Genomic DNA, 27,523 nt, shown 5'->3' with positions numbered 1-27,523 from the left:
ACTGGGAAAATGAATTGAAAACCCGTCCTTCACTGTTTATCCACCTGTTATACTGTATTTTCACGGAACCTTTGAGTTACTTGTGTCCTGTGCTTACTCTTCCAGGCCTGTAGAGGGCAACACCTTCAGAGATCGGTCTAATGACCGTGATATTATCTTCCAAAGGCCACCATAAGTTAATCATTTATCCCCCAAAAAACTTAAATGAAACCCTTTTAAAGCATCACGCTGCAGGTGGATGAGAAAATACTGAATGTAGAGAAATCACTATTTGAAACCTCTGCTGAACATTACTGGTACCTGACTCGTGTATGAGTGAAATATTGGCTTCATAAATGATGGAGACAGAGAGGCTTTCACCAGTGCCTCATTGAACATTTGTAACAAGAGAAGATAGATCTGACCCTTAAACAACTCTACCGTACAACCGTCATCTAACTATGACTATTACAGGTTAATTCGGATAACTGTGCGTTCGAAGAGCAGCTGTTTCGATCCATACATCGGGTAAAGACTGCATTTTACACTTCATGCTTCTCCTTTTTTCTGATCTCAGTGGCCCTCATTTATCAAACTTGCGTACGGTGAAATCAGAGCGTATGTGGGGTTTACGAAAAATTACCGCCTGTTTTGGCATTTATCAATCTGAGCACCGTACACCTGGCGTACAGTGCTCAGATCCTACACCGAGTCAGGAGGTGGTGCACATGATACACCAATATTAACTAAACACTAAACAGCGCTGGAAAACAGTTTTTCGCAGCATGAATTGCATTGCCACACCGCATATAATCCACACTGATGATTTAAACATGAAACAAGGCACAGCGTTAATGTTTATGGGCAGACTTGATTCAATGTTGCGCTGCATCGACATGCTCCTCCAGCCACGGGTCGAGCTCAGAGGCTCAGCCCGACCAGAGACACTAGAACCTGGACTGCGGGGATATTTTCTTTTTTAACAAAAAAGACCGCTGCTGCCGTCGGGACACCGGGACTCACCTGGGTCTTCGCGAGGCCCTGCTCCGTGTTCTGGCTGGTTTGAGCCTCAAGTCTGTGGACCGTATTCCGTGGCGCGAGCAACCCGGGTGTCAAATAAACCCTTCGACAGCACTACAGCTTTCTTCGGTCCGGACGGGTTCGTAAGGTCCGGAAGTGGCGTGTGCAGGGTCTGCTGACCACGCGCTCTCCTCAGGGGGAAGATCGAAGCTCGTCCCGTCGGGCTGTCTTCGGTCCGGACGGGTTCTTTAGGTTCCGGTTGGCTGTGAGCTCTACGCACCTGTTCCCTCCCGGAGGAAAGCTCTGCTCAGGCTGAAAGACGTGCAGTTCTGCCCCCGGCTCCAGCGCTGAGTCCGCGGAGCTGCTTTTCGCTGGTTCAGATCATGGTCCAGAGTTTGCTCGGACTGCAGCATCCACGCTTTCTTCTTTTTACTACACATTATTTTGTGTGGTTTAATTTTATACCCTTTTTTATGTTATTTAGGCCTACAGCGTATTTAATAAACGTTTTTTATTATTAACCTATTTGTTTTCAGTAAATGTGATCTTGGATTGGCTTTAAGGTTATTGTGGGTTTCTAATAGATTCTTACATTTTTCTCATGCGCAAAAATATATTTGTTGTGTTAAAAACAATTCTTTATCATTTCCTGGTTGGAGAAATGTTCCTTTTTTGCCGTGTTTCGTGCGTGCCGTAAAACCCGTGGGTGAGGCCTCCTGATTATGAATATTTGTGGGCGTTTCATTCAAATGACGCTGGGATTTCTCCGTGACATTTACCATCAGATGCTTTTGCGTATGGAAAGATCTGAGCGTAAAGCACAGGTTCATAAATGCCACGCGCACTCTGGCGTATATCGCAAATACACCTACACGTACACCGTTTTTGTACGCAATGTTGATAAATGAGGGCCACTGACTCTATTATTATTACACCTAAAATGTTATTTATTTGCACCTTTATGACATCAGTATGTTGCCTTCATAGAGCTGTAGCACATATTAAAATAAACTGCTATTCCACACTCCGAACTCAGCAATATTAAAGCCTTTTGTTGACAGATACAGTAAATATTGTACCAGAATGAAGTGCAATAAGAAGAGCTGGAGGTTCAGTTCCTCTTCTTAAAGGAGCATTAGTGAGAAACATTTTCATACAGAACCTCAGACCAGAGCTCCAGCACAGTCTCAACATGTCACTTTAGGAGATTAGAATCAGAGACTTACCTGATATTCATATTTCACTTCTAACCATCTCCTCTTGGTGAACAGCGACTACTGCCCGTTTACAGCACAGGAGCACCTCGACAAGATGTTCAGAGACAGGGAGAAAACAGAATCCTTGAGGTAAGGTTTTAAAGTCTGCTTTTGTTTAGCAACGACTTCCTCCTCTGGACAGTTTGCTCGTGTGTGTTGTAATGTTTCACTTTGTTCACTCTTTTTCTTTAAAAGTTTGTTTATTGTTTTACAGAGCTCCATTTCGTCATCAACTCTACCTTTTATCTAAAGAACTGGGAGTGACAGGAATGGAACTATTGGATGAGGTTCGAGAAGGCAACGTCACCAAACTCATCAGACTGAAAAGAAATGCAAGGAAACGCCGCCGGCTGAAACACAGAAAACACGGCAGTGACCAGACGCCCATGGACATCCGTCGCTCTGGACTCATGCTGAAACCAACAGACCCATACAACTCTGCAGGAACTCCAGGTCTGGCCCTACAGCGCCCCCTGCTGTCTCTGTTTTGCCTCTAGGTCAAAGTGACCTTTAAAACTTACACAAAGCCACTGTTCATTCTACAAAAACAAAAGCTTATATTAGATAGTATATAGACTCAAATATTATGATCTCGTTGATTCTAATATTCTTCAGGTTAAGTGAACATCTAAGATAGGTTTAAAGAGGGGGTGTTCTGCTTTAAAGAGGGGGTGTTCTGCTTTAAAGAGGGGGTGTTCTGCTTTAAAGAGGGGGTGTTCTGCTTTTGTCAGCCCCATAGCACCAGTCTATATCACACTACAATGATGACAAACCTTCTGTTGGTCTGTAAATGCAGTAAATTAGAATAACTGCCTTGTATAAAATGTCTCTCTCAAAATGGCTGTAGTGAATGTCTTGAAATCGGCCTCTGTCTCTTTAAGAACCTCTGAGCCTTTAGACACGCCCCCTCCACACGCTGTCTGTGGCATCAGTGGGGAGGGGGTTCTGCTGAGGAGCAGTGGTTGGTTACTCGGCTCGGAGGCGTCTCCAGGAGGTGGGGGCGTTCCTAGGAGGACTCAGGCAAACCTATCCCTAAAATGGCCGCCATCAGGCAAAACTATCCCTAAAATGGCCGCCATCAGAGTTTTTACAGATTACTCAGAAATACGTGAATGTGCCAAGGCAACACTTCAGCCATGTTTTTAATGAGGGAGTGACAGAAGAACATGATGGAAAGCTTGAATAACTCCCCCCCCTTTAAAGCATTAAACATATATTTTCAGTGGTGGAGTTTGAGGGACACCTATTGGAAGAAGAAGGAGGAGGAGGCGGGGCAGCAGCAGCAGCAGCAGCAGCAGCAGTCAGCAGCAGCAGCAGCAGCAGCAGCAGCAGCAGCAGCAGCAGCAGCAGCAGCAGACCACAGGCCACAGTGGAGGTTCTTTGCTTCATCAGGCCACGCAGCACCAGCACCAAAATGAGCCAGGTCCAGGACACGGCCGAGGAGCTCCACTCAGACACCTCGGGACTGGAGAGGGATGAAGGTATGTGAGTCCTCCATGACCCAAATGTTCTGCTGGGTTCTGTAAACGCACCGTCGACTTTCCAAGCCTGAGGAATATGAGATATTTTTGAACATGTAATATATGTAGTATATCTGTAAAGCTGTAAATATTGTTATAATATATACATTAACACTGTGATTGTAAATATTGTAAAGTAACAAAGGGGCAGATTCATAAGAAGCTCTTTTCATTCCCGGTGTGTATAATGTGTATATTCTGAGGTCAGAGGTCAGGTGTAAACACAATGTTATTTTACACCAAATGTCTGGGATGAGACACAGGAGATTTTTAATGTGGATAATCTTGTTTTATCAGTTTTAATCCTTTATAAAGAAGTTCCCTCCATGTGACTTGTTTTTAAGTTTCATTAGTATTATAAGTGTTCTGTTAAAGTTGTGCCTTATTGTTATTATTGACTGTTTTCTGTATGTTTTAAAAGGTCTCAAGAGACCACCTGTATAAATAAAGAATAATAATAATTCATGAATATTCAAATTGTTTCTTCGGTTCTTCAGTTCTGGGCTGGTTTGAGTTTCAGAGTTTTTTAGTGAAACTGTGAAAAAAAAAACCTCTGTGTCAAACTGTAAAAAAGTGAGATTTTATGTAAAAGTGGAACGTTTCGGTATCGAGGCCTTTCTCAAACTGCTCTGAGGGGAGGAGCCATCTTCCAGTAGGGATCGGCAAATCGATACCACACTATCGATATATCGATACCAAACGGCTACTTTAAGTATCAATACTACTTTGCATATGTAGAATGCAATGTTAAACATAAAGGACGATTTACATCTTTGTGCAGAGGACTCAACTGAGCCATATCATTCTGGGCTAGATTCTGTCATTAAAGTATTCATTTCAGACTTTGCTTATGTATTTAATTTCACATTAACATTGTTTAATTAACCAGCTAAAGTTATATCATTTTAATTTACCCATTAATTATATAAAATAACCAGTTTTAGATGTATATTAATGGTTATACATTCACCCATATAAAATGACCGGTATCGGTATCGACTGTCCCCATCTTCCAGAGGAGTGTCTGATGAGTTTCCATGAAGCAAACACAATAAGCTTATGCACAGTTTCCCCACGTGACGTCTTCCTGGACAGTCAGACCTGGACTTCCTGTCGCTGATCGTTTACTTTCACAGCAGGTCCCCACAAATGTAGAGAAGCTCAGGATCTGGTGAAGGACAACGAGTTACAGCAGCGTTACAAACATCATGTTCGCTGTGAATCCTGCCCCAAAGGAAACGCCAGCGCTCGTGAGGGGCGGAGCTTTTATCTTAGAGCTAAAGGCTAGTGTTAAAAATGATAATATAACATGTAAACAAGTCAATATTATTTAAACTACTAACAGGACGGTTCTTTTTTGCGCAGGCTCATTCAAAACATTGCACTAGATTTATTTTTAATTTTGCATTAGCCGCGTTAGCCGCGTTAGCCTCAAGACAAAAACATCCACCGTTATGAACACGGAGTTTCCTCCAGTGAAGTCGTTACGTCTCATGTAATATTTTCTAACCTGCTCCGTCACATCTGAGCTTTTACTCTCTGTCCTTTACCAGATCTTAATTTCTGTGGGACCTGCTCATGTTTAATGTGAAGAGACAGGAAGGACAGCGTCTGCTTTACTGACTAGGCGGAAACCATGTGGGGTCACTGTGCTTATAACCCATAGTCCATAACTATAAATGCTACAAACATACAGTATAATAATCTAGTCAGAGGCGTAGTTTGCCATAAGGCAGGGCAGGCAGCTGCCAGGGCCCCCCAATAGTCAAGGGCCCCCGATGAACTGAAGTCTGCAGTAAATTCTTAACTACCTTCTTTTTCATTTCGGCTGCAATGTGATCCAGTATATTTGCACATGAGTTATTGGAGAGCAAAACTCTGCTCGTCTTTTGGAAGGGATAAGGCTGCACAACTGACCTCACTACGAAAGAAAATAAAAGAGCATAGAGACTCAATTTATCACAAGGAAGCAGTTGAAATAAAAGAGAAGGCAACACAAAACACACTGTGGAAACACATTGAAGACATGCGAAAGGCTAACTGCGCTTCAACTTGGAATGTGTTTAGAACAGCTTATAAGATTGGCAAGCATGGGCGTCCCTTTACAGACATGCCAATAGATGCCCAGTTGGAGGAGGGGGGAGGAGGAGGAGGAGGAGGAGGAGATCATTTTGAAAGTGTCGGTTCAGCATCAATTATTTTATCCATCCATCCATTTTCTTCAGCTGTATCCGGGGCCGGGTCGCGGGGGCAGCAGTCTCAGCAGAGTTGCCCAAACTTCCCGATCCACACACACCTCCTCCAGCTGTTCTGACCCCGAGGCCACACCTCCTCCAGCTGTTCTGACCCCGAGGCCACACCTCCTCCAGCTGTTCTGACCCCGAGGCCACACCTCCTCCAGCTGTTCTGGGGGGACCCCGAGGCCACACCTCCTCCAGCTGTTCTGACCCCGAGGCCACACCTCCTCCAGCTGTTCTGACCCCGAGGCCACACCTCCTCCAGCTGTTCTGGGGGGACCCCGAGGCCACACCAGGCCAGCTCGGAGACATAGTCAGTCAGCTGCCGGAGTATGGGGTCCGGGGCCCTCGTGGTTCATTGCCGGCAGTAAGTCAGACCTGTTCCCGGTGCGTGTGGGTCTCCTCAGGGCTGCCCTTTGTCACCGGTTCTGTTCATTACCTTTATGGACAGAGTTTCTCGGCGCAGCCAGGGGCCGGAGGGCGTCCGGTTTGGGAGCCTCAGAGTCTCATCTCTGCTGCAGTCGAGTGTGGAGCGGCCGGGATGAGGATCAGCACCTCTAAACCCGAGGCCATGGTTCTCCACAGTGCGCCTGAGGTGGCAGTAGTGAGCATAAAATGACCAACTTGCATTTAGTGTTTTAAGCCACAACAGGACCACATTTTTAATTGTAGTTTTACACTTATTTATTTTTTCAAAACATCTTCAGTCATGTCATCAACACGCCACTTTACAGTGTCGTCCAACAATGAGGTCATGTTCAGTTTTTACAGCTTTATCTCCAATCATCACATTGACTATTTCTTTTGGTAGTTTTCCAGTCTGTGTGATTATTGTCCAGACTTTGTTTCCACGGCCCTGACATGTTCCCTCCTGGTTGCACAGGTTGATTATGATAAAGGGGGTGGAGCCAGAGCACAACACGGCTGCTCATGCATGTGCACGGACACTAAGAAAAACATCGTATGTGTACAAAACAAAACAGGCTCCTGAACAGAACCCAGAACTCCCCAAGAATGAAACATGACACGTTCTTCCTTCTCAGAAAACCCTGATCTAAGACCTGAAGTGCAGAGAGCGGCGTCTGCAGCGTGTTTAAAACACCTGACAGACCTTCAGCGTAAAAATCAAGCTGCTCCAAATATGAAGAGAGATGTTTTCAGAAACAAACAAATCGACAGGATCATACTTTGGCTTTTGGAGCAAGTTCAGTAAGTATTTGTTAATGAATAAACGGTTTTATATAAGAGGTTATAAAGAGTGCAGACTCTGCTCGAAGCCGGTCATAAAACTATGATTCTGTTGATTATCTGATATCATTACATTGGGACCAGGTGCTTTCACCCTCAGCCGAGCGGCCCTGGTGTGTGCCTCTCATTCTATGTCTTATTTTTCTGAAAACAGCTGAGGATCGACTGAAACACACTACAGTTTTAGAACAGGCTAGACCTTCATTATCGAATTATATACAGTATCATATTTAAGGCTTTAGCTGCTAATAAACTTACAATCACCAGATCAAAAGCTTTAATTTCCCAGAGACGTAGATGTTGATCCTCTCAGATGACTTTGAAATAAGGCACATAAGTGAAATGTTCCATGATAAAAAATAATAATAATAATACATCAAACTCGTCATCAAACAAAGCAAAAGGATGAGGTCGAAGCAACATACTGTGCATTGAATTTTAAATACTCAGAGCTGGGGACAGTTCTTTTCCATTTGACTTTGTTGTTCCATCACCCTCAGGACCTGACTGTGTTACTGCTGAACCACCCGACCACCGTCTGAACCTTTGCATCAGGACAAAGTCATGTCAGAAAAGGACCTTTTAAAGTCATGTGGTCCTAAACTGTAGATCAGCTGATTTTACCAACTGGTCTTAAACGTTTGAGTGGGCCTGCATCAGAGAGGAACAGGGGAACAGCAGGACGACTTGTTATGGTTTTATGGATGTGTCTCTGACTGTAATATAATGATCACGTGTTCTATTACAGGGATGAACTTTGATCATGTCCTCGTCTCAACCCCAGAGCAGGGAGTGTTTCAGACACACACAGGCCACTGCACTCAACGGTAAGACCCGGCTTTTTCATGTTAAGGACAAATATTCATCATGTACAGCCTGATCATTAATGTGTTAAAGTTACTCAGAGTGAAGTATTTAAGGATCTGTGGTTTCACATTTGTGATGAATATGGAGCTCTCTCTCTTTCTACTGTGTGTCACTAATACTGTGATTCTCAAATGGTGGGTCGGGACCCCAAACCCCATAGTTACAAAGGAACAGTGAGAAACAGTAAAGCAGTTCAGTAAAGTCTGGAAACAGTATTATTTGTTCCTTCACTTGCTCACAGTCAGACAGGAGCTAATGTTCAGCTCAGAGCTGCAGCTGCTGCTGGTTCTTGTTCGGTTGTTGTTAGAGTTTACCGACCCCTCCCTCAGAGCCGCTCTCTCAGACAAGCGCCACATCTACAGGGCGAGTCGTGTGTTTGCTCAAATGCTGTAAATCTAGTTCACGCGCTTTACTCTGGTGGGTTAAACATCATGGAGGCTGCATTTTCAAACTCAGGTAAAACAGAGCCAGAATATGCTGCAAAACTATCAGTGCCCCCTTCAAACAGTGCATTAGCATTTAGCATTGTAGCAGCTACAAGCTAATGCTAACAGCCCAATCAGCTAAAACTCTGCGGACCATGCAAACTCTGACAATCCCAGAGAAAGGATTACTGAAGCAGAACTTAGTCAGAGTCATGCTGTGGGGCTGGACCTCTGCAGGGTTTTCCAGCCTTGTGTTCGGACGGAGAGAGACGGTCCTCCTTTAGGACGTCTCTCTGCTGACTGAGCCCCTCACCAGAAAACTTGATCCTAGAGTGTTGAAAAGACCACTGTGATGGCAAGTAAAGGCACCATGCTGACCACTCATGCAGACACTGGGTCAACACAAGGTCAAATACACATAAATATCTACTTTATTCCAGATAAGAAGTTGCTTACTGCACTTTTAATTATCTTTTCAACCACAGAACTAAAACATACAGACGTGTGATCCTGATTTGAACTTCTTTCCACACTTGAATTTTGAAGCTGCCACTTCTCTCGTTTGATCACCATGAGCTACATTTCTGTAACTTTGAATCTGAAATAACGATTTGCTTTAATGCCACAATTAATGTGCTAAAATGTCCACAGTCACACAGCACATTGCATGGCTGAACATGTCTCATATTCAGATACATCATTAGAGACTCTCACATAACAACAACCCCTTTGCATTGTCGGACAGATCACGTTTCTTAAAGTCCATAAAGACTTGTAGTCATTATACAATATCTCTCTTTTCTATTTAACAGTTTAACAGTTATTTGTCCTGTCTAAATGCTCACCTCAGGGGTTTTCTGTAGAGCTGATGTAACAAGTGAGTTTCTCCATTGTGAGATCAATAAAGGATTATCTAATCTTTATGATGCATTCACAGAGTGTTTGTAATGTTCTGTCCTGCTGTGTCCAGTTAAAGTCCCACTACAGTCTCTTTAGATGCATTACCATTAGGGAACCATGAGAGAGTTCATTTTACTCAAATGTATCTATTTCTGTGTTTACACTGCAGGATCACAGAAGCCCAGAAGGGGGCGCTGGAGACTCTCAGAATCCTCCACTTAAAGCTTCAAGGTTTGTTTACAAACTAGAAAACATGGATTCACTCAGGAAATCACACTAACGATCTGTCTTTATTTCCACAAAGGGCAGTTCAAAGGTCAAGCTGGAGGCCTGAAACTGAAACATGGAGGACGATGAAGATACAAGCAGACGGTAAAACTCTGAGAGGCACTTTTGAAAAGTCACCTGGAAAAGGATCATGTGTCTTTTAAACCAGTGGCTCTCAAAAGATGTGACCTTCCAGGTCTGAAAAAGGCTCTAATATAGATGTGAATAAACTGTGTCTAAACTCGTAGTGAAGTTTAAATCCTGGACTGGTCTGGGTTGGTTGGGTTGAGGATGATTCTCTTCTATTCACAGAAGCTTCTTCTCAGCTCTTGGTCAGAAAGTGAACACAGTGAACGTGTGGGTGAATGAGAGCCTCGGACACGGCCTGTGTTAAACTCAGTCTCAGTAAATCATGTTTAAAGCTGATTTTAGTCGCGCAGCAGAAGCGTGAGGGATTTCAGTGAACCACAGAATTCAGAAACTAATGACTGAAAATGTGACAGATCCAGCCTGTTCATTTCTCTGTCAGAACAGCTCCACACAGAGCCCGTCAAACAGAACTTTACATCAGCAAAACTACACTTTTACACCACTTTTCACTGTAAACAGACTAAATTTAGTTTTTTAGTTGTTTTTTTTAGTTTATTTGTTTATTTGAGCAGTTAAAATTCTGCTCAAAAGGAGTGGGCCGAAGCAAAAGCTTATAAACGCCCACAATAAACAATTATATCACAACAATAGTACAAAAACACAAGTACGAGAGCCTTGGAACACACGTGAACACAACGTACCCGCGTGTGATTTCACTTCATTATCAATGATGATCAATGATGATATTTTGAGCAAAGTTAAACCCTTTCTCTCGCGCCAAGACCTGGAGAAGGCAATGCACGCGTTTATCAGTTCTCGGTTGGACTATTGCAACACTCTCTACTCAGGCCTTCCACAGTCGTCACTCCACCGGTTACAGTTAGTACAGAATGCAGCAGCCCGTCTTCTCACCGGTTCATCCAGACACAGCCACATCACTCCCGTCCTCTCCTCCCTGCACTGGCTCCCGGTCCGTTTTCGGATTGATTTCAAAATTTTAATGTTTGTTTTTAAAGCCCTTCATGGTCTCGCTCCGTTATATCTGACTGAGTTGGTGACCGTACATCGCCCCAGCAGAACTCTCCGGTCTGCCGATCAAATGGTTCTGGACGTGCCCAGGTCCCGGTTCAAACAGTGGGGCGATCGTTCTTTCAGGGTTGTAGCGCCAAAACTGTGGAACAGCTGCCCCTCAGTCTGCGTGTTCTCACTGAGCTGTCCCTCTTTAAGTCTAGATTGAAGACACATCTTTTCAAACTAGCTTTTAAGACTTAGATCGCACTTGTTTTATTGATTGATTTTTTAATATTGTTTTATCTGTCTGTGAAGCACTTTGGTCTTCCTTGTGTTGTTGTAAGGTGCTATACAAATAAACTTTGATTGATTGATTGAATGATACATTTAGCAACATCATAATTGGATTAGCCTCGTTAGCAGAAGAACCTGTTACATTTCAAAGCAGCTGTTTTAACACGGACCATACTTACAAAGCACTGTCTGAAATGTTCATATAATTAACAGAAATGAGCAGAAACAGAAGCGAAGCACAAGTACAACAACAGTCTGGTCACATGTGCAACAGACGGTGATCATTACTGACTTACAGATGGTTATCAATCAATGCAAACAGAGTTAACATTCCCAAAAGTCACTAGAGTTGTGTTAAAAGGCACATTAATTTACATATTATTATATACATATTATCCTGGATCTTGTTACTTCCCAGTTGTCATTTCCATCCTCGATACAGTATTAATCAGACTCGTGAGTCGGACTTAGACTCGAGTCAGACTTAAAGGGGCTGGAAGCAAGTTCGCCATTTCATACTCACTACTGCCACCTCAGGCCATATGTGTAACTGCACCTTCTATATTAAGCTCGTGCGTGACGGCAATTCGGGCCGAAGTGACACATTTCTGAGTGACCGTACAGGATTTTAGAGGCAGTTGTGGTGAACAGGTCTGAGCTCATTCTACACATTAGGACATGGAGGAACATGTAGGGGGAGGAAAATACTTAATTTTAACATTTTTAAACTCCTTATAGTCCCTTTAAGTCGTTGTTTTTAGAGACTTGCGACTCGACTCGGTCTCGTCCCCTAAAGACTCGAGACTCGTGAACATTAAGAGTCCCTTGTGGACTTATTACACACGCTGTGTTGACGTGAGATAAGATAAGATAAGTCTTTATTCATCTCACAAAGAAAGAAGGGAAATGTACTTGTTACGTTCAGCTCTTAGGAACACTTAGGTGCAAATAGGCAGAAAATGTGAGAAAATAAACACAAAACGATTAAATAGTAAAATAGTTGTATCTTATGTACAATGACTACCAAGGACTTTGTGGGGACAAAAGTATAAGCAGTGAATAATAAAGTAAACAGACTGTAAATGTCATAGCAGTGCAGGTGCAGCTGTGGCTGATAAAGTGATGCAGGTCAGTGATTTAAATACAGGGTTTTGCACATGTTACTTCACAGTCTTGTTATACAGCCTGACAGCAGTGGGGATGAAGGACCTGCCACTGAGAGAGCTGCTCAGCTCCTCTACAGTCAGTGCAGTGGGTGGGAGGTGTTGTCCAAGTGAGCTTGGCTAACACCCTCCTGTCCCCCACCTCCTCCACAGAGTCCAGAGCCGGCTCTCCTGTTCTTGTCCCGCTCTGTGCGGCCCGGGGCCCAGCTCACGGCAGCGTAGTGGAGAGCAGAGGCCACCACAGAGTCATAAAAAGTCCTGACTCAGAAGGACCTCAGTCTGACTCTCTCTAAGACTTTCTCAGCCTTACTGACTCTTGACGTCTCTTTCTAAACAAACTTTACAGACGGAGATGGAGCAGAGACTCTCCACCGCACTTTGCATCAGAAACTACTTCATCATTGGAAGACGGGATGACGAAGGTAAGAGTTTAATAATAATAATTCTCCATCAGCAGCTCCAAAGTACAGTTATCAGAAGCCGAACCCTGGCAATCAAGAGAAGAAAAAATAGAAAGTAATTGTTAAAGGAGAGTATTATGCAAAATGGACTTTTTCCAGCTTTCCATCCTGTTATTCTGTCACTCCCTCATTAAAAACATGGCTGAAGTGTTGCCTTGGCACATTCACGTATTTCTGAGTAATCTGTAAAAACTCTGATGGCGGCCATTTTAGGGATAGGTTTGCCTGAGTCCTCCTAGGAACGCCCCCACCTCCTGGAGACGCCTCCGAGCTTTGGTCACCAGCCGAGTAACCAACCACTGCTCCTCAGCAGAACCCCCTCCCCACTGATGCCACAGACAGCGTGTGGAGGGGGCGTGTCTAAAGGCTCAGAGGTTCTTAAAGAGACAGAGGCCTATTTCAAGACATTCACTACAGCCATTTTGAGAGAGACATTTTATACAAGGCAGTTATTCTAATTTACTGCATTTACAGACCAGCAGAAGGTTTGTCATCATTGTAGTGAGATATAGACTGGTGCTGTGGGACTGACAAAAGCAGAACACCCCCTCTTTAAAGCAGAACACCCCCTCTTTAAAGCAGAACACCCCCTCTTTAAAGCAGAACACCCCCTCTTTAAGGCAGAACACCTCCTCTTTAAAGCAGAACACCCCCTCTTTAAAGCAGAACACCCCCTCTTTAAAGCAGAACACCCCCTCTTTAAAGCAGAACACCCCCTCTTTAAAGCAGAACACCCCCTCTTTAAGGCAGAACACCCCCTCTTTAAAGCAGAACACCCCCTCTTTAAAGCAGAACACCCCCTCTTTAAAGCAGAACACCCCCTCTTTAAAGCAGAACACCCCCTCTTTAAAGCAGAACACCCCCTCTTTAAAGCAGAACACCCCCTCTTTAAAGCAGAACACGCCCTCTTTAAAGCAGAACACCCCCTCTTTAAAGCAGAACACGCCCTCTTTAATAAATAAGCATTTAATAATATAACCTAATTGTTCTAAGGAGACAAAGTGAAAATGACTGACCTCTGAGTTTAGCCTGGCACCCAGAGTGACGTCCCTCTGGATTTCTGATCCACAGGGACATCAGTCACACGTGACGCGGAAGTCCCTCAATAACTACAATTTCTTTCTTTTTAATATTTCTTTCAATGCTCATGACCATACCTATGTTAAGGAGCACACAGACAGGACGAGGATGTGGCTCGTACCGTGTTTAAGGAAAGACTTTTCTCGCTGAAGTAAAGCTGATCCACAAACCTGAGTCAGTGCTGCAACACCAGTGAATAAAAGGCTGGCAATGAGTTCAAATGAGTTTCTTTGTTCCGGTCTGCTCCCCCAGAGCAGCAGTAGCACTTGCTCAGTCTCCACTGCTGTTCAGTTCAGTATCTGTCAAAGAGTGGACAGAAAGATGCTTCGCTGACTGAGAACTCCTCTTTGTTTTGTGTGTTGCTTTTACATTTCTAATCCCTCTTTCCCCTGGCACTCATCGACTATGACTTTTGTCTTATGTATTTCTGTCACCCACAGTTGGAGTACCTGTCGATATCCAATGATCCTCAAACCCCGGGCGCAAACAGGTCAGTCAGAAACACACACACCGTCATAACAGTTACGTGATGCGAGCCAGTCCAGGAGCCTTTGCCACCTTTTCCAAACTAGTATTTTCAGTAGAGTGAACCTTGGGTCATTACCGATCTTAACCCCACGTTGGCCCAGTTCGGCTGTGGGACCCCAAAAACCACTTTACCGGGACAGGGTTCAGATGGAGCTGTGTGGTTCGATCCAAAGTAGTGCTGGAACAAAGGAATATGACAGTTTGGGGCTTTTTCTTTTTCCATATATTCAACTATATATCTGCAAAAATGCTAAATAAATGTCATACGGATGAGAAAAGCGCTTCACAAATGAGTGCATTATTGTCTTTTGTGTTTATCTTTACCATATTTCTATTTACATTTTCAAATGTAAAACATCTCAGCTTCACATGAAGATGAGCTCAGTATCAGACGGACCCTCAGCCATAAAGGTGCGTACAGACCAACCGTGTGTCCACGCCCCATCTGCCTCTCGTTGGACGCCAAACAACGCCGCTTCACACACTTCACACTCGTGACAAACGCCTGTTTGCTGCGCGTGAAGTTTTGCAAGCGTCAGACATAGGAGTTGTGTCTGGCCACCGGTTGTTGACTCAGGGCGCAGTCACACTTGACATCTGAACCTGCCACTCTGCTCGTTTGAGGAAAGACCTTGATGCCCCGAACGGCCGCACTCACACTTACACAAACAAACCGAGCCGTGGCCGAACACGAGGAGTTGTTTACAAGTGCACGTGAGCAGCAGCAGCGCAACATAATGTGAAGCGGTCGGGGGCCGGGGAGACGAGAGCGAGGCAGCCGCTGCTCTGTTTGATAAATACAGCCTTTTCTCACTGTTGTACGTGACAAATGCACCCGCCCATATAACAGCCGCTTGTATCCGTGCGTGTGCGCAAACACGAGCAGCCGAGCCGCGCTCTGGCCCACCTCCTCTAAGCGGGCCAAAGTCCGGAACCGAGTCCGACTCGGGCATGGTTTGTTGCAGGTAACAGGTGACGCCTGAGCCCAGTCAGCATCCCTGATTGGTTAACAAGACATACGCGTTGAAGCGCCTCTACATAGGGTTAACATGGAAGTTGGAGGCGTGGACGCACCTTTAGAGACGATGTGTTCAGGCTCCCTCTCCGAGCTGTGGAATTCTCATGCATTTGTCGTGTGAGACCATTCCTGAAGTTACAGCTTTTAGGACTTTACTAAATTAACCTGGCTAACACCAGACTAAAATCACAAGTGATATTTAGTCTGGGGACACAAATTCATTTTCTCGTTGGAGAGGTGTGGTTTACGATCGTCCACACTCGTTTACTGGGCGATACGAAAACCAAAAAAAGTCTCATGCGTCTGCACGTAGCCATGGCCAATCGTATGATCGTATGAGATGACGTATGACGTATCCGCTGTAAACTTTTGAGCTAAATTATTTAGAACAAGGTCTAAAGCTTGATCAAAAAATACCATGGCGTCTGCTGCTGTCACGTTGGATCCGTAAATATATATATTTTTTTTAATCTGTAAATAAACTACAAGCTTCCGTATATCGAATAGCGCGTCATCGTCTTGCCGTCCCTCCTCGCTCTGTGATTGGTTCCCAAATCCGTGCGAACATTTGGGCCCTGGTCCCCAGGCTGTTGTGCAGTTCAAATGATTCGAGCGCTCACAGCAGCCTGGAGTTAGCCAGGTTAATACTAAATATTCCGTGAGTAAAATTTGAGGTGCATATCTTTCTTACTTTATGAGATTTAGGGGATTTCAAAGGAGGGTGGGGTTCAAATCTGGCCTTGATGCAAATTACAAGTTTCACGAACTTTAGAGACTGTGAAACTGTTTTATTACTTATTTCTACATTTTAAAAGATAATAACAAAAATACATGAGATCATTCATATTTGATAATACCTCAGTAACTGTGGACTGTTTTAAAAGTTAATCTCATTTTGATCCTTGACAGTGGCTCAGAGCGGGGTCATGATTGTGAGGTTGCCGGTTAGAATCCAAGCTCCCGCAGGTGCACACTGCCATTGTGTCCTTCACCCACTTTGTCTATAAATGCAGTGTGTGAGTGAATGGTGCAGGTCAGAGAGGTCGAAGCACGCATTGGCAGCCTTGCTTCCCAGGGCGCCTGTGGCTACAACAGTAGCTTATCACCTGAGTACTGGAGACCCAAGCGTTGGTGGTATTGTCCATCCATCCATTTCCTTCCACTTGTCCATTGCCGGGTCGCGGGGGCAGCTGTTGGAGCTGCACCCGCCCCTTTGGCTCCTCCTGCAGGTGGTGGGTGTGACTGGTGGATCAGGGACAGGAGGAGAATTGGAGACAATTGGGGCCACACGGCGCCGGAGAATCAGACCTATATATACAACGGCAAGAGGAATTATTTTTAAAATATACAGTAACACAGTATTATTATTATTTAGCAACAGTTAAAATGAAAGCAATCTAATCATAAATCATAGGCGTAAATCCAAATAAACACAACATCCATGTAGAGCAGCACAAATTATCACGATCAAATTACAAATAGTCATTTCAGTGGTTGTAATTACGAGTAGACTTATTATGTAGCTTGTTTGTTAGCTATCTTTGAAACTATGGGCAAAAGTCCTGAAAATAGTTTTTTAAATGTTTTCAATACAATTGTAAATTGAGCTCCACAGTACCACCCACTCCCACTATTAAAGGGAGGGTATTCTGCAAAATGGACTTGTTCAAGCTTTCCATCCTGTTTTTCTGTCACTCCCTCATTAAAAACATGGCTGAAGTGTTGCCTTGGCACATTCACGTATTTCTGAGTAATCTGTAAAAACTCTGATGGCGGCCATTTTAGGGATAGGTTTGCCTGAGTCCTCCTAGGAACGCCCCCACCTCCTGGAGACGCCCCCGAGCTTTGGTCACCAGCCGAGTAACCAACCACTGCTCCTCAGCAGAACCCCCTCCCCACTGATGCCACAGACAGCGTGTGGAGGGGGCGTGTCTAAAGGCTCAGAGGTTCTTAAAGAGACAGAGGCCTATTTCAAGACATTCACTACAGCCATTTTGAGAGAGACATTTTATACAAGGCAGTTATTCTAATTAACTGCATTTACAGACCAACAGAAGGTTTGTCATCATTGTAGTGAGATATAGACTGGTGCTATGGGACTGACAAAAGCAGAACACCCCCTCTTTAAAGCAGAACACCCCCTCTTTAAAGCAGAACACCCCCTCTTTAAAGCAGAACACCCCCTCTTTAAGGCAGAACACCTCCTCTTTAAAGCAGAACACCCCCTCTTTAAGGCAGAACACCTCCTCTTTAAAGCAGAACACCCCCTCTTTAACACTTTAACATCACGGCGCCGGTTAATCAGCTGTGTGCTAACTCACAGACATGAAACATACAGGGTAAAATTGAAGATTTGTCTAAAATGTTATTTAAGAAATTTCGTCGTATTTTCAAATATTGTTTGTTTCTTTCTTGTGAAATACCCGCGCACGTGTGGGTTTCCTTTTGCACAAGATGAGAATTAAGATGTAACGATGTTGTGAAGTATGACTCCAGGTCTCATTTCTTAGTTATCAAGAGTGTTGTTGATTTCTGGAGATTTATAATTCATGCAGTCCTTATATTTGAAAAGTTTAGTGATGCTAGCCTAGTGCTAGTGCATGTCTATGGTATCAGCTAGCCTGCATTAAAAACAGTGTGACCCACAGAGCACCTGAGGCAAATCACTGATAACACCAGACTAACCATATACATGTCTGTGTCCATAGAATCATGTTTGGAATATAACTGACCTGCATCACATGAATGAACACATTCTGAGGGACTATTTTCTAGCAGATCACTCCACCTTATGTAGCTTATACAACCACGAAGCTGCTCAAATATAAGGTAATTTAAATGACTCTATGGACACAGACATGTATATGGTTAGTCTGGTGTTATCAGTGACTCAGGTGCTCTGTGGAGCGGGTCACACTGTTTTTAATGCAGGCTAATGCGCTAGCCTTGCACCACTAAACTCTTCAATATAGTATACATAGACATAAATAGACTGTGTGAATTAAAAATATAAATATCTCAAGAAATCAGCAACACTCTGGATAACTATAGGAAATGAGGCCCAATGTCCAAAATCCTGAAATATCTCTTTAAAACGTGGTTTAAACCTCATGAAAGTCCATTTTGCAGGATATGTCCACTTGAATATCTCTGCATGAAACAAAACCTGGCACAAAGTTCAAAGCCTTCTTAAGGTTCAATTATTTTCTCAAAAAAGTGGCATCAAAACTGCCAAAAAATACAATGTCCCAGGCTCTGATGATCTAGTTAAACGTGATTATTTAACTAGCAGTTTAACTGCTAGTTACAGAGAGAAACAGTTTTTTTGCTTCTCTCTCGTGTGAGAGAAGAACACGAGAGCGTGAGCTTCGGTTTAATAGAAGGAAACCAATGTTCAGATGTTTGAGGCGTCACTAAAGCAAATAATATTAGTGTCAAAGTCACTGTTCTGCTTGATACAAAAAAACACGTTTTCTCAGCTTTTTGTCAGAAACCAGAAACCTACGGACGATTACTAAAGAATGTAAAGAGCTACAAACAAACTGTTCTTTTAGATGAAAGAAGAGATAGACTCTCTTCTAAAATAACTGTTTGTTAGAAAGATTAGACATCTTTCTCTTTGTGAGTTTGGTGTTGACATAGACCCAGAACCCAATTTACTGTGGGTCTTGAAAAAACTTTGTGGGGAGCTTTGATTTGAAAATGGCTGGCAGTCAATGAGTTAAGAAACTAGAAGGTCTTGACTTTCAAATAAAGCATCACACTGGCATAGTCTGTAAACTCTCTCACTGAAGTGTATTTGTCTCCTCAGGGCCACAGATGGGACAGGTTTCTCCAGGAACATCTCAGAGAGTGTTAAATTAGACGATGGTCCTCCAGCTCGTTACCATCTGAGAACAAAAAGACTGAATCTGGACAAACTGTCAGATGAAAAGTCTACCCTGAGGAGATTCACTGTTGGAACCAGAGATCACAAATATCCAAATAAGACCGTCCTCCTGGTGGGGGCCACAGGGTCAGGGAAGTCCACTCTCATCAACGCCCTGGTCAACTTTGTGATGGGGGTAAAGTTTGGAGATAAAGTCTGGTTTGAGATCGTTGAAGAGGAGAAGAACAAGTCTCAGGCTCAGAGTCAGACGACTACAGTGTCGGTTTATGAAGTGTTTGGGTTCGAGGGGAAAACTGTTCCTTATTCTCTGACCATCGTCGACACTCCAGGATACGGAGACACCAGAGGAGTAGAATATGATGGCATTGTGATTAAACAACTCCAGGACCTGTTCTCTATCTCTGGAGGAGTGAGAACCATCAATGCAGTGGGTTTGGTGCTGAAGGCCTCAGAGAACAGACTGGACGAGAGAATGGCCTATATCTTTAACTCAGTCACTTCTCTGTTTGGGAGAGACATGGAGCAGAACATCGTGGCCTTGATGACTCACTCAGACGGAGGGAAACCTGAAAATGCTCTCAACGCTCTGAAGAAAGCAACGGTTAAATGTGCCAGAGACGAGAAGGACAACCCGGTTTATTTCACCTTCAACAACCGTCAAAATGAGCCGATTGGAGATGACAGTGATGACGAAGACGTTGCAGAAGGTTCTTTTAAGCGTTCAAACAGAGGCATGAAGAAGTTCACAGGGTTTCTAGAAAAAGCCGTGAGTCAGTCTGTGGAGGAAAGTGTGGACGTCATGAACAATAGAGAGCAACTGACGGCCAAAATCCAGAACTTTATAGAGCGAGTGGGAACTATAGAGATAAAACAGAAGGCAATCGAAATGAACAAAGACACATTGTCAAAACATGAAAAGGAAATAAAGGAGAATAAAAACTTTGAAATTTACACTGTAGAAGACTACAAAGTGGTAAAACCAATTCACCACTATAAGAAAGACAAAGCTGTGACCTGTGGAAGGTGCAAAGAGAACTGCCATAACCCATGTGATCACTGGGCGCGCTGGTGTAGTAATATTTTTAAAGATGGGAAATGCACCGTCTGCAGAGGAAGATGTTCCACAGACCATCATGTGAGAGAAAAGTTCATATATGAGACCGAGACAAGAACCGTGAAAACGACCGCTAAAGAAATGAAAGCCAAATATGAAAAGAGCAAAGAAGGGAAGGAGAAACAGACCACTCTCCTGGAGGACCTGAAGTTTGAAATGTTTGTCCTGCAACAAGATAAGAACAGGTGTTTGGACGACGCCTTCCAGCGCATCGAGAGGCTGGAGAAGATCGCCCTGAACAAGGATTCAGCTTCCACCTTTCAGCACCTGGACTTTCTGATCGAGAAGATGGAGGAGAAAGGAGACACTGAGAAGGTCCACAAACTGGAGAGCATGAAAAGGCGGATGGATGACAGTGACATGGCTGCAGCCGAGTTCAAGAAAAGGAAAGTGTAGAGAAAAGAGACGACAGAGCGAAGGGCAGGGAGTTTTTAACACAATACAGGTTAAAACAAGACACTGCCGGTGAAGAAACAGAGAAAACTGTCTCTTTAAGATGTTTATTTCATGATTTATTTGTTACTTTGAGCCTATAGTTGTTAGCATTAGCCTAATCAATGTATTTTCCTAGAGCTGTTAGCATTAGCCTGATCAATGTATGTTCCTATAGCAGTTAGCATTAGCCTGATCAATGTATTTTCCTATAGCCGTTAGCATTAGCCTGATCAATGTATTTTCCTATAGCCGTTAGCATTAGCCTGATCAATGTATTTTCCTATAGCCGTTAGCATTAGCCTGATCAATGTATTTTCCTATAGCGTTAGCATTAGCCTGATCAATGTATTTTCCTATAGCGTTAGCATTAGCCTGATCAATGTGTTTTCCTATAGCCGTTAGCCTGTTCAATGTATTTTCCTATAGCTGTTAGCATTAGCCTGATCTATGTATTTTCCTATAGCGTTAGCATTAGCCTGATCAATGTGTTTTCCTATAGTTGTTAGCATTAGCCTGATCAATGTGTTTTCCTATAGCGTTAGCATTAGCCTGATCAATGTATTTTCCTATAGCGTTAGCATTAGCCTGATCAATGTGTTTTCCTATAGCCGTTAGCCTGTTCAATGTATTTTCCTATAGCTGTTAGCATTAGCCTGATCTATGTATTTTCCTATAGCGTTAGCAATAGCCTGATCAATGTGTTTTCCTATAGCGTTAGCATTAGCCTGATCAATGTGTTTTCCTATAGCCGTTAGCCTGTTCAATGTATTTTCCTATAGCTGTTAGCATTAGCCTGATCAATGTATTTTCCTATAGCGTTAGCATTAGCCTGATCAATGTGTTTTCCTATAGCCGTTAGCCTGTTCAATGTATTTTCCTATAGCCGTTAGCATTAGCCTAATCAATGTATTTTCCTAGAGCTGTTAGCATTAGCCTGATCAATGTATGTTCCTATAGCAGTTAGCATTAGCCTGATCAATGTATTTTCCTATAGCCGTTAGCATTAGCCTGATCAATGTATTTTCCTATAGCCGTTAGCATTAGCCTGATCAATGTATTTTCCTATAGCCGTTAGCATTAGCCTGATCAATGTATTTTCCTATAGCGTTAGCATTAGCCTGATCAATGTATTTTCCTATAGCGTTAGCATTAGCCTGATCAATGTGTTTTCCTATAGCCGTTAGCCTGTTCAATGTATTTTCCTATAGCTGTTAGCATTAGCCTGATCTATGTATTTTCCTATAGCCGTTAGCATTAGCCTGATCAATGTATTTTCCTATAGTTGTTAGCATTAGCCTGATCAATGTATTTTCCTATAGCCGTTAGCGTTAGCCTGATCAATGTATTTTCCTATAGCAGTTAGCATTAGCCTGATCAATGTATTTTCCTATAGCCGTTAGCATTAGCCTGATCAATGTGTTTTCCTATAGCCGTTAGCATTAGCCTGATCAATGTATTTTCCTATAGTCGTTGGCATTAGCCTGATCAATGTGTTTTCCTATAGCGTTAGCATTAGCCTGATCAATGTATTTTACTATAGCAGTTAGCATTAGCCTGATCAATGTATTTTCCTATAGCTGTTAGCAATAGCCTGATCAATGTGTTTTCCTATAGCGTTAGCATTATCCTGATCAATGTATTTTACTATAGCAGTTAGCATTAGCCTGATCAATGTATTTTCCTATAGCCGTTAGCATTAGCCTGATCAATGTATTTTCCTATAGCCGTTAGCATTAGCCTGATCAATGTATTTTTCTATAGCCGTTAGCATTAGCCTGTTCAGTGTATTTTCCTATAGCCGTTAGCATTAGCCTGATCAATGTATTTTCCTATAGCCGTTAGCATTAGCCTGATCAATGTATTTTCCTATAGCCGTTAGCATTAGCCTGATCAATGTATTTTCCTATAGCCGTTAGCATTAGCCTGATCAATGTATTTTCCTATAGCCGTTAGCATTAGCCTGATCAATGTATTTTCCTAGAGCTGTTAGCATTAGCCTAATCAATGTATTTTCCTATAGCTGTTAGCATTATCCTGATCAATGTATTTTCCTATAGCTGTTAGCATTAGCCTGATCAAAGTATTTTCCTATAGCCATTAGCCTGATCAATGTATTTTCCTATAGCCGTTTGCGTTAGCCTGATCAATGTATTTTCCTATAGCTGTTAGCATTAGCCTGATCAATGTATTTTCCTCTATAGCAGTTAGCATTAGCCTGATCAATGTATTTTCCTATAGCCATTAGCATTAGCCTGATCAATGTATTTTCCTCTATAGCAGTTAGCATTAGCCTAATCAATGTATTTTCCTATAGCCATTAGCCTGATCAATGTATTTTCCTATAGCTGATAGCATTAGCCTAATCAATGTATTTTCCTATAGCCGTTAGCATTAGCCTGATCAAAGTATTTTCCTATAGCCGTTAGCCTAATCAATGTATTTTCCTATAGCTGTTAGCCTGATCAATGTATTTTCCTATAGCCGTTAGCCTAATCAATGTATTTTCCCATAGCCGTTAGCCTGATCAATGTATTTTCCTATAATTTTCTAACTTTCTGCTCCAGTGTTTGAAGAGCGACTATAACACGTTATTTCTCCACTGTAAGATCAATAAAGTCAAATCTTAAACCATTTTCTAAATGGATGTGTTATTATTTTTTCCATCAAAGGCTGAAAACTCAGAGCAAAATAATGTAGTGAAAGAGGGTCTCCCTGCCTTGTTCCTCTTTTTAAATCAAAAAGCCTCTAAATCCAGTGCTTTTGCCTTGCATATATACGCCTCCAATAAACATAACTTCACATGTTATTATTAAAGCTAAAGGAAGCGGCGGAATTAAAATGTAACTCGGCTCATTTAACTTAACTTAACTTAACTTAACTTAAAGGTCTGTTTTCAGGGTCACAGAAATGCTGGAAAATTGACCTGAGATTTTATTAAACTGATGTAATGTTTTCTAATCATGTGTTCAGAGTCTTTCTCACAAATACTTATAATTTACTCATGAAATTATAAGTATTGATAATTATAAATAAATAAATCAGGTATAAATCTTTATACCTGATTTATATAAAGAAATCAGGTATAGGGCCTTTAACTTGTGAACATTATAATAAGGACATTAATCATACAACCTTTTTAAAAAAACATTTCTATTATAAAACTAGCAGGAAAGCGTGCACAAACTGTATTATATTGACTAAATGTATTTATTATATGCTGGACTTCAAAGTTGCACAAAAAACCACCACTTTATGATTTTGTGAATTTTATTTCAAAGCTCTGAATCAACAGCACGAACAAATAAGAAATATATAAAGATTATTGTACTTAATGATAATAAATGAGGAAATATACAGAATGATTACAGTGATATGAGGAACATAATAATCATGAATATATAAGTGTGGATTACAAATACAGAACCTTAACTGTGGCAGCTTTAATGACGTCATGTGACCCACAGGTGTCGCTAAAACAACACTCGACTTTGTATTATCCATAAAACCATATAGAGCCACTGTTATTAGAGAAAAAAGCAAAATATGTACATTTAAAACATTACAAATAAAATTCCAAAGGTTTTGAGGAAAAGAAAATATTAAAGATTCTAATGTAAAGTAATGTAAATCACATGTTGCATCAGTTACTGAGCATCAGTTAATACACACAAGGCATGAAGTGTTACATTTATGTTATATATCATTATTAAAGATAAGATAAGATAAGATAAACCTTTATTCATCTCACAAAGGAGAAATTCACTTGTTACAGTCGGCGTTACTTCACAGTCTATTGTACAGTCTGACAGCAGTGAGGATGAAGGCTTTGCGGTAAAAGGAACAATGTACAGAGATAATTATGCTCAAAGACAAAGGTTTTAATCAGTGGCTGCTTAGAGCAGATAATCAGGAAATTAGGAATTATTTTAATCTTTCTTTTTCAAAGCTAGACTTTTATCTTCTCCATGTTTAGAATTACATTTAATCAAAATACTTTTCTGTATTTTTTCCTAAAATACAGAAAAGTGGTGTGTGGTTTTCTTCACACACCTGAACCTGTGTTACTAAAATATTGTGTTACTTTTCCGAAAATATATTTAGCCTGTTCTTTTTTGTTTTTCACAAAGTCGGTGCATTTCCTGAAGTAATTGGCTGCAGCCTTGTTCTTCTCGTCAATCTGATCTTTCATTCTCTCCAGTTTTTGGACCTTCTCTGTGTCTCCGATCTCCTTCATCTTCTCCAGCAGAAACTCCAGATGGACATAAGTGAAAACTGAGTCCACGTTCAGGGCGATCTGCTCCAGCTTCTCAATGTGCTGAAAGGCCTCGTCCAGATCCTGTTTTTTCTGTTGTTGAAGTTTGGCCATTTCCTTCTCCAGATCCTCCACCAGGCTGGTCTTCTTCTCACTCTGGGCTTTGTTCTCATCATATTTGGTCTTAATTTCCTCATAGGTCTTTTTCACGGTTTTGGTTTTGTACACATATATCCAGTTCTCTTGAACATGATATTTCACTGGACATTTTCCAGAGCAGGAGGTGCATCTTCCATCTTTCATGACCTCACACCAGGATGGACCCCAGGCCCAGGTGCATCCTGGGTAATGACAGTTCTCTTTACAGTTATTACAAGTGGTAGCTCGACCACTCTCAATTTTTTCTTTTTCTCTGTAGACCTCTTCTATATGTACAGTAAAGTCCTTGTTCTTCTTCATCTCTTCTTCATATTTTGTCAGTTCCACTTTGTTTTTTTTCATTGTTTTCTGCTTTAATTCTATCGTTCGAACTCTTTCCTCCAGGTTCTGGATACAGGCCGTCAGGCAGATTCTCTCCTTCATCACCTCCACGGTCGTCTTCAGGGACTGAGGAGGACGTTCTCCTAAAAAGGCTGTGAACTGTTTCATTCCATTCTCTGCAGTTTCAAAAGCAAATTTTGAGGCTCTTTCAGTTGTCTTGTCTTCAATCTTTTTCTTCTGACAGTTGTTGAAGAGGAAGTAAACTGGTTCATTGTTCTCTTTTCTGGCAACTTTAACCTCTGCTTCCTTCAAAGCTTGAAGAGCATCTGTTGGCTCTGTTCCATCTGAGTGAGTCATCAAGGCCACGATGTTCTGCTCCATGTCTCTCCCAAACAGAGAAGTGACTGCGTTAAAGATATAGGCCGTTCTCTCGTCCAGTCTGTTCTCTGTGGCCTTCAGCACCAAACCCACTGCATCAATGGAGTCCACTTCATCAGGGACACAGAACAGGTCCTGGAGTTTCTTAGTCACGATATCATCATATTCTATTCCTCTGGTGTCTCCGTATCCTGGAGTGTCGATGATGGTCAGAGAATAAGGAACAGTTTTCCCCTCGAACCCAAACACTTCATAAACGGTCACTGCAGTGGTTTGAGTTTCTGTCTGAGACTTCCTCTTCTCCTCTTCAATGATCTCAAACCAGACTTTATCTTCAAACTTCACCCCCATCACAAAGTTGACCAGGGCGTTGATGAGAGTGGACTTCCCTGACCCTGTGGCCCCCACCAGGAGGACGGTCTTATTTGGATATTTGTGATCTCTCTTCCCAAACGTGAACTTCCTCAGTTTAGAGTTTTCATCCAACTGTCTGTCCAGATTTATGATCTTTGTTCTCAGCTGGTAAAGAGCCGGAGGACCATCGTCTAGTTTAACACTCTCTGAGATGCAGCTGGAGAAATCCCCGTCCATGTTGGCCCTGGTGAAATAAAAGCAGAGTTAGTATGAGTTTACAGATTACATATTAAGTCAAATAAACACACCCTGTGTCAGTGCCCTTTTAACACATTGAGGCCGCACGGTTTTGGGATTGAGCTGTAGAGTGCCAACAATCCAGACCATTTGTCATGATATTTTTTTAGCAGCACAGCGTATTCTGTGTTACAACGATGTGCTTGGTGACTTGATCTCATCTCGTAATCTGGATGTTACAGAGCCTCTCGTGAGTATTCATACACCTTGAACTTTTGCACATGTTGTCATGTTTACAGCCCTAAACATGAAGATTTTATTTTTATTTTTTTACTGAACGTTCACACACAAGTAACAGACAACTGTGAAGTGAAAGCAAAATGATACATGATTCTGTTATTTTAAAAAAAATAGAAAAGTGAAAAGTAGAGCTTGCATAAGTATCATACAGCATTTTCTGAGTGCATTAAATTGCCTTTATAACATTCCTAATGACTCCAGAATGTTCACACCTTGGCCTAACGGTTAAATAGAGGCACCTGTGTGTAATCTACTCTCAGTATAATTACAGCTGTTCTTTTAGGCCCTCAGAGCTGTGGTCGGAGTGTGTTGGTCACTAAACAACATCATGAAGGTCCAGGAGCACCAGAGAGGTCAGGGATAAAGCTGTGGAGAAGTTTAAAGTTTCACCTTCAGCAGGACAATGACCCGAAACACAAAGATAAATCTACAATGGAATGGTTCAATAAAAACATGTTAATGTGTTAGAATGGCCCAGTCACAGTCCTGACCTAAATCCTATTGAAAATCTGTGGAATAATCTGAAAACTGCTGTTCACAAACGCTCTCCTTCTAATGTGACAGAGCTGGAGTTGTTTTGTAAAGAGGAATGGGCTAAAATGTCAGTCTCTACATGTGCTAATCTTGTAGAGTCAAACCCCAAAAGACTTGTGCTGTTATTGCAGTAAAAGGGGGTTCCATAAAGTATTCTTTCATGCTGTATGATACTTATGCAAGTCC

At 42.3% G+C, this 27,523-nt stretch overlaps 2 protein-coding genes across 2 annotated transcripts; one reads left to right on the top strand and one right to left on the bottom strand.

Annotated features, from left to right (window-relative positions):
- Positions 1-3,669: 3,669 nt before the first annotated feature.
- LOC306981590 (uncharacterized protein) lies at positions 3,670-20,763 on the top strand (the record flags this gene model as incomplete). The annotated part of the gene is made up of 3 exons (XM_079581198.1): positions 3,670-3,736; positions 8,009-8,087; positions 19,176-20,763. The coding sequence occupies 3 exons, from the start codon at positions 3,670-3,672 to the stop codon at positions 20,761-20,763; spliced, it is 1,734 nt and encodes a 577-aa protein (XP_079437324.1).
- A 4,081-nt stretch (positions 20,764-24,844) lies between these two features.
- On the bottom strand, positions 24,845-26,503 carry LOC306981589 (uncharacterized protein; the record flags this gene model as incomplete). Its single annotated transcript, XM_079581197.1, has 1 exon — positions 24,845-26,503. One exon carries the CDS (start codon positions 26,501-26,503, stop codon positions 24,845-24,847), a length of 1,659 nt encoding a protein of 552 aa, XP_079437323.1.
- Between the last annotated feature and the right edge of the window lie 1,020 nt (positions 26,504-27,523).

This window comes from Gobius niger (assembly GCF_951799975.1).
Source record: "Gobius niger genome assembly, chromosome: 22".
Classification (NCBI taxonomy): Eukaryota; Metazoa; Chordata; class Actinopteri; order Gobiiformes; family Gobiidae; genus Gobius; species Gobius niger.
This window is presented reverse-complemented; position numbering and strand designations above follow the sequence as displayed.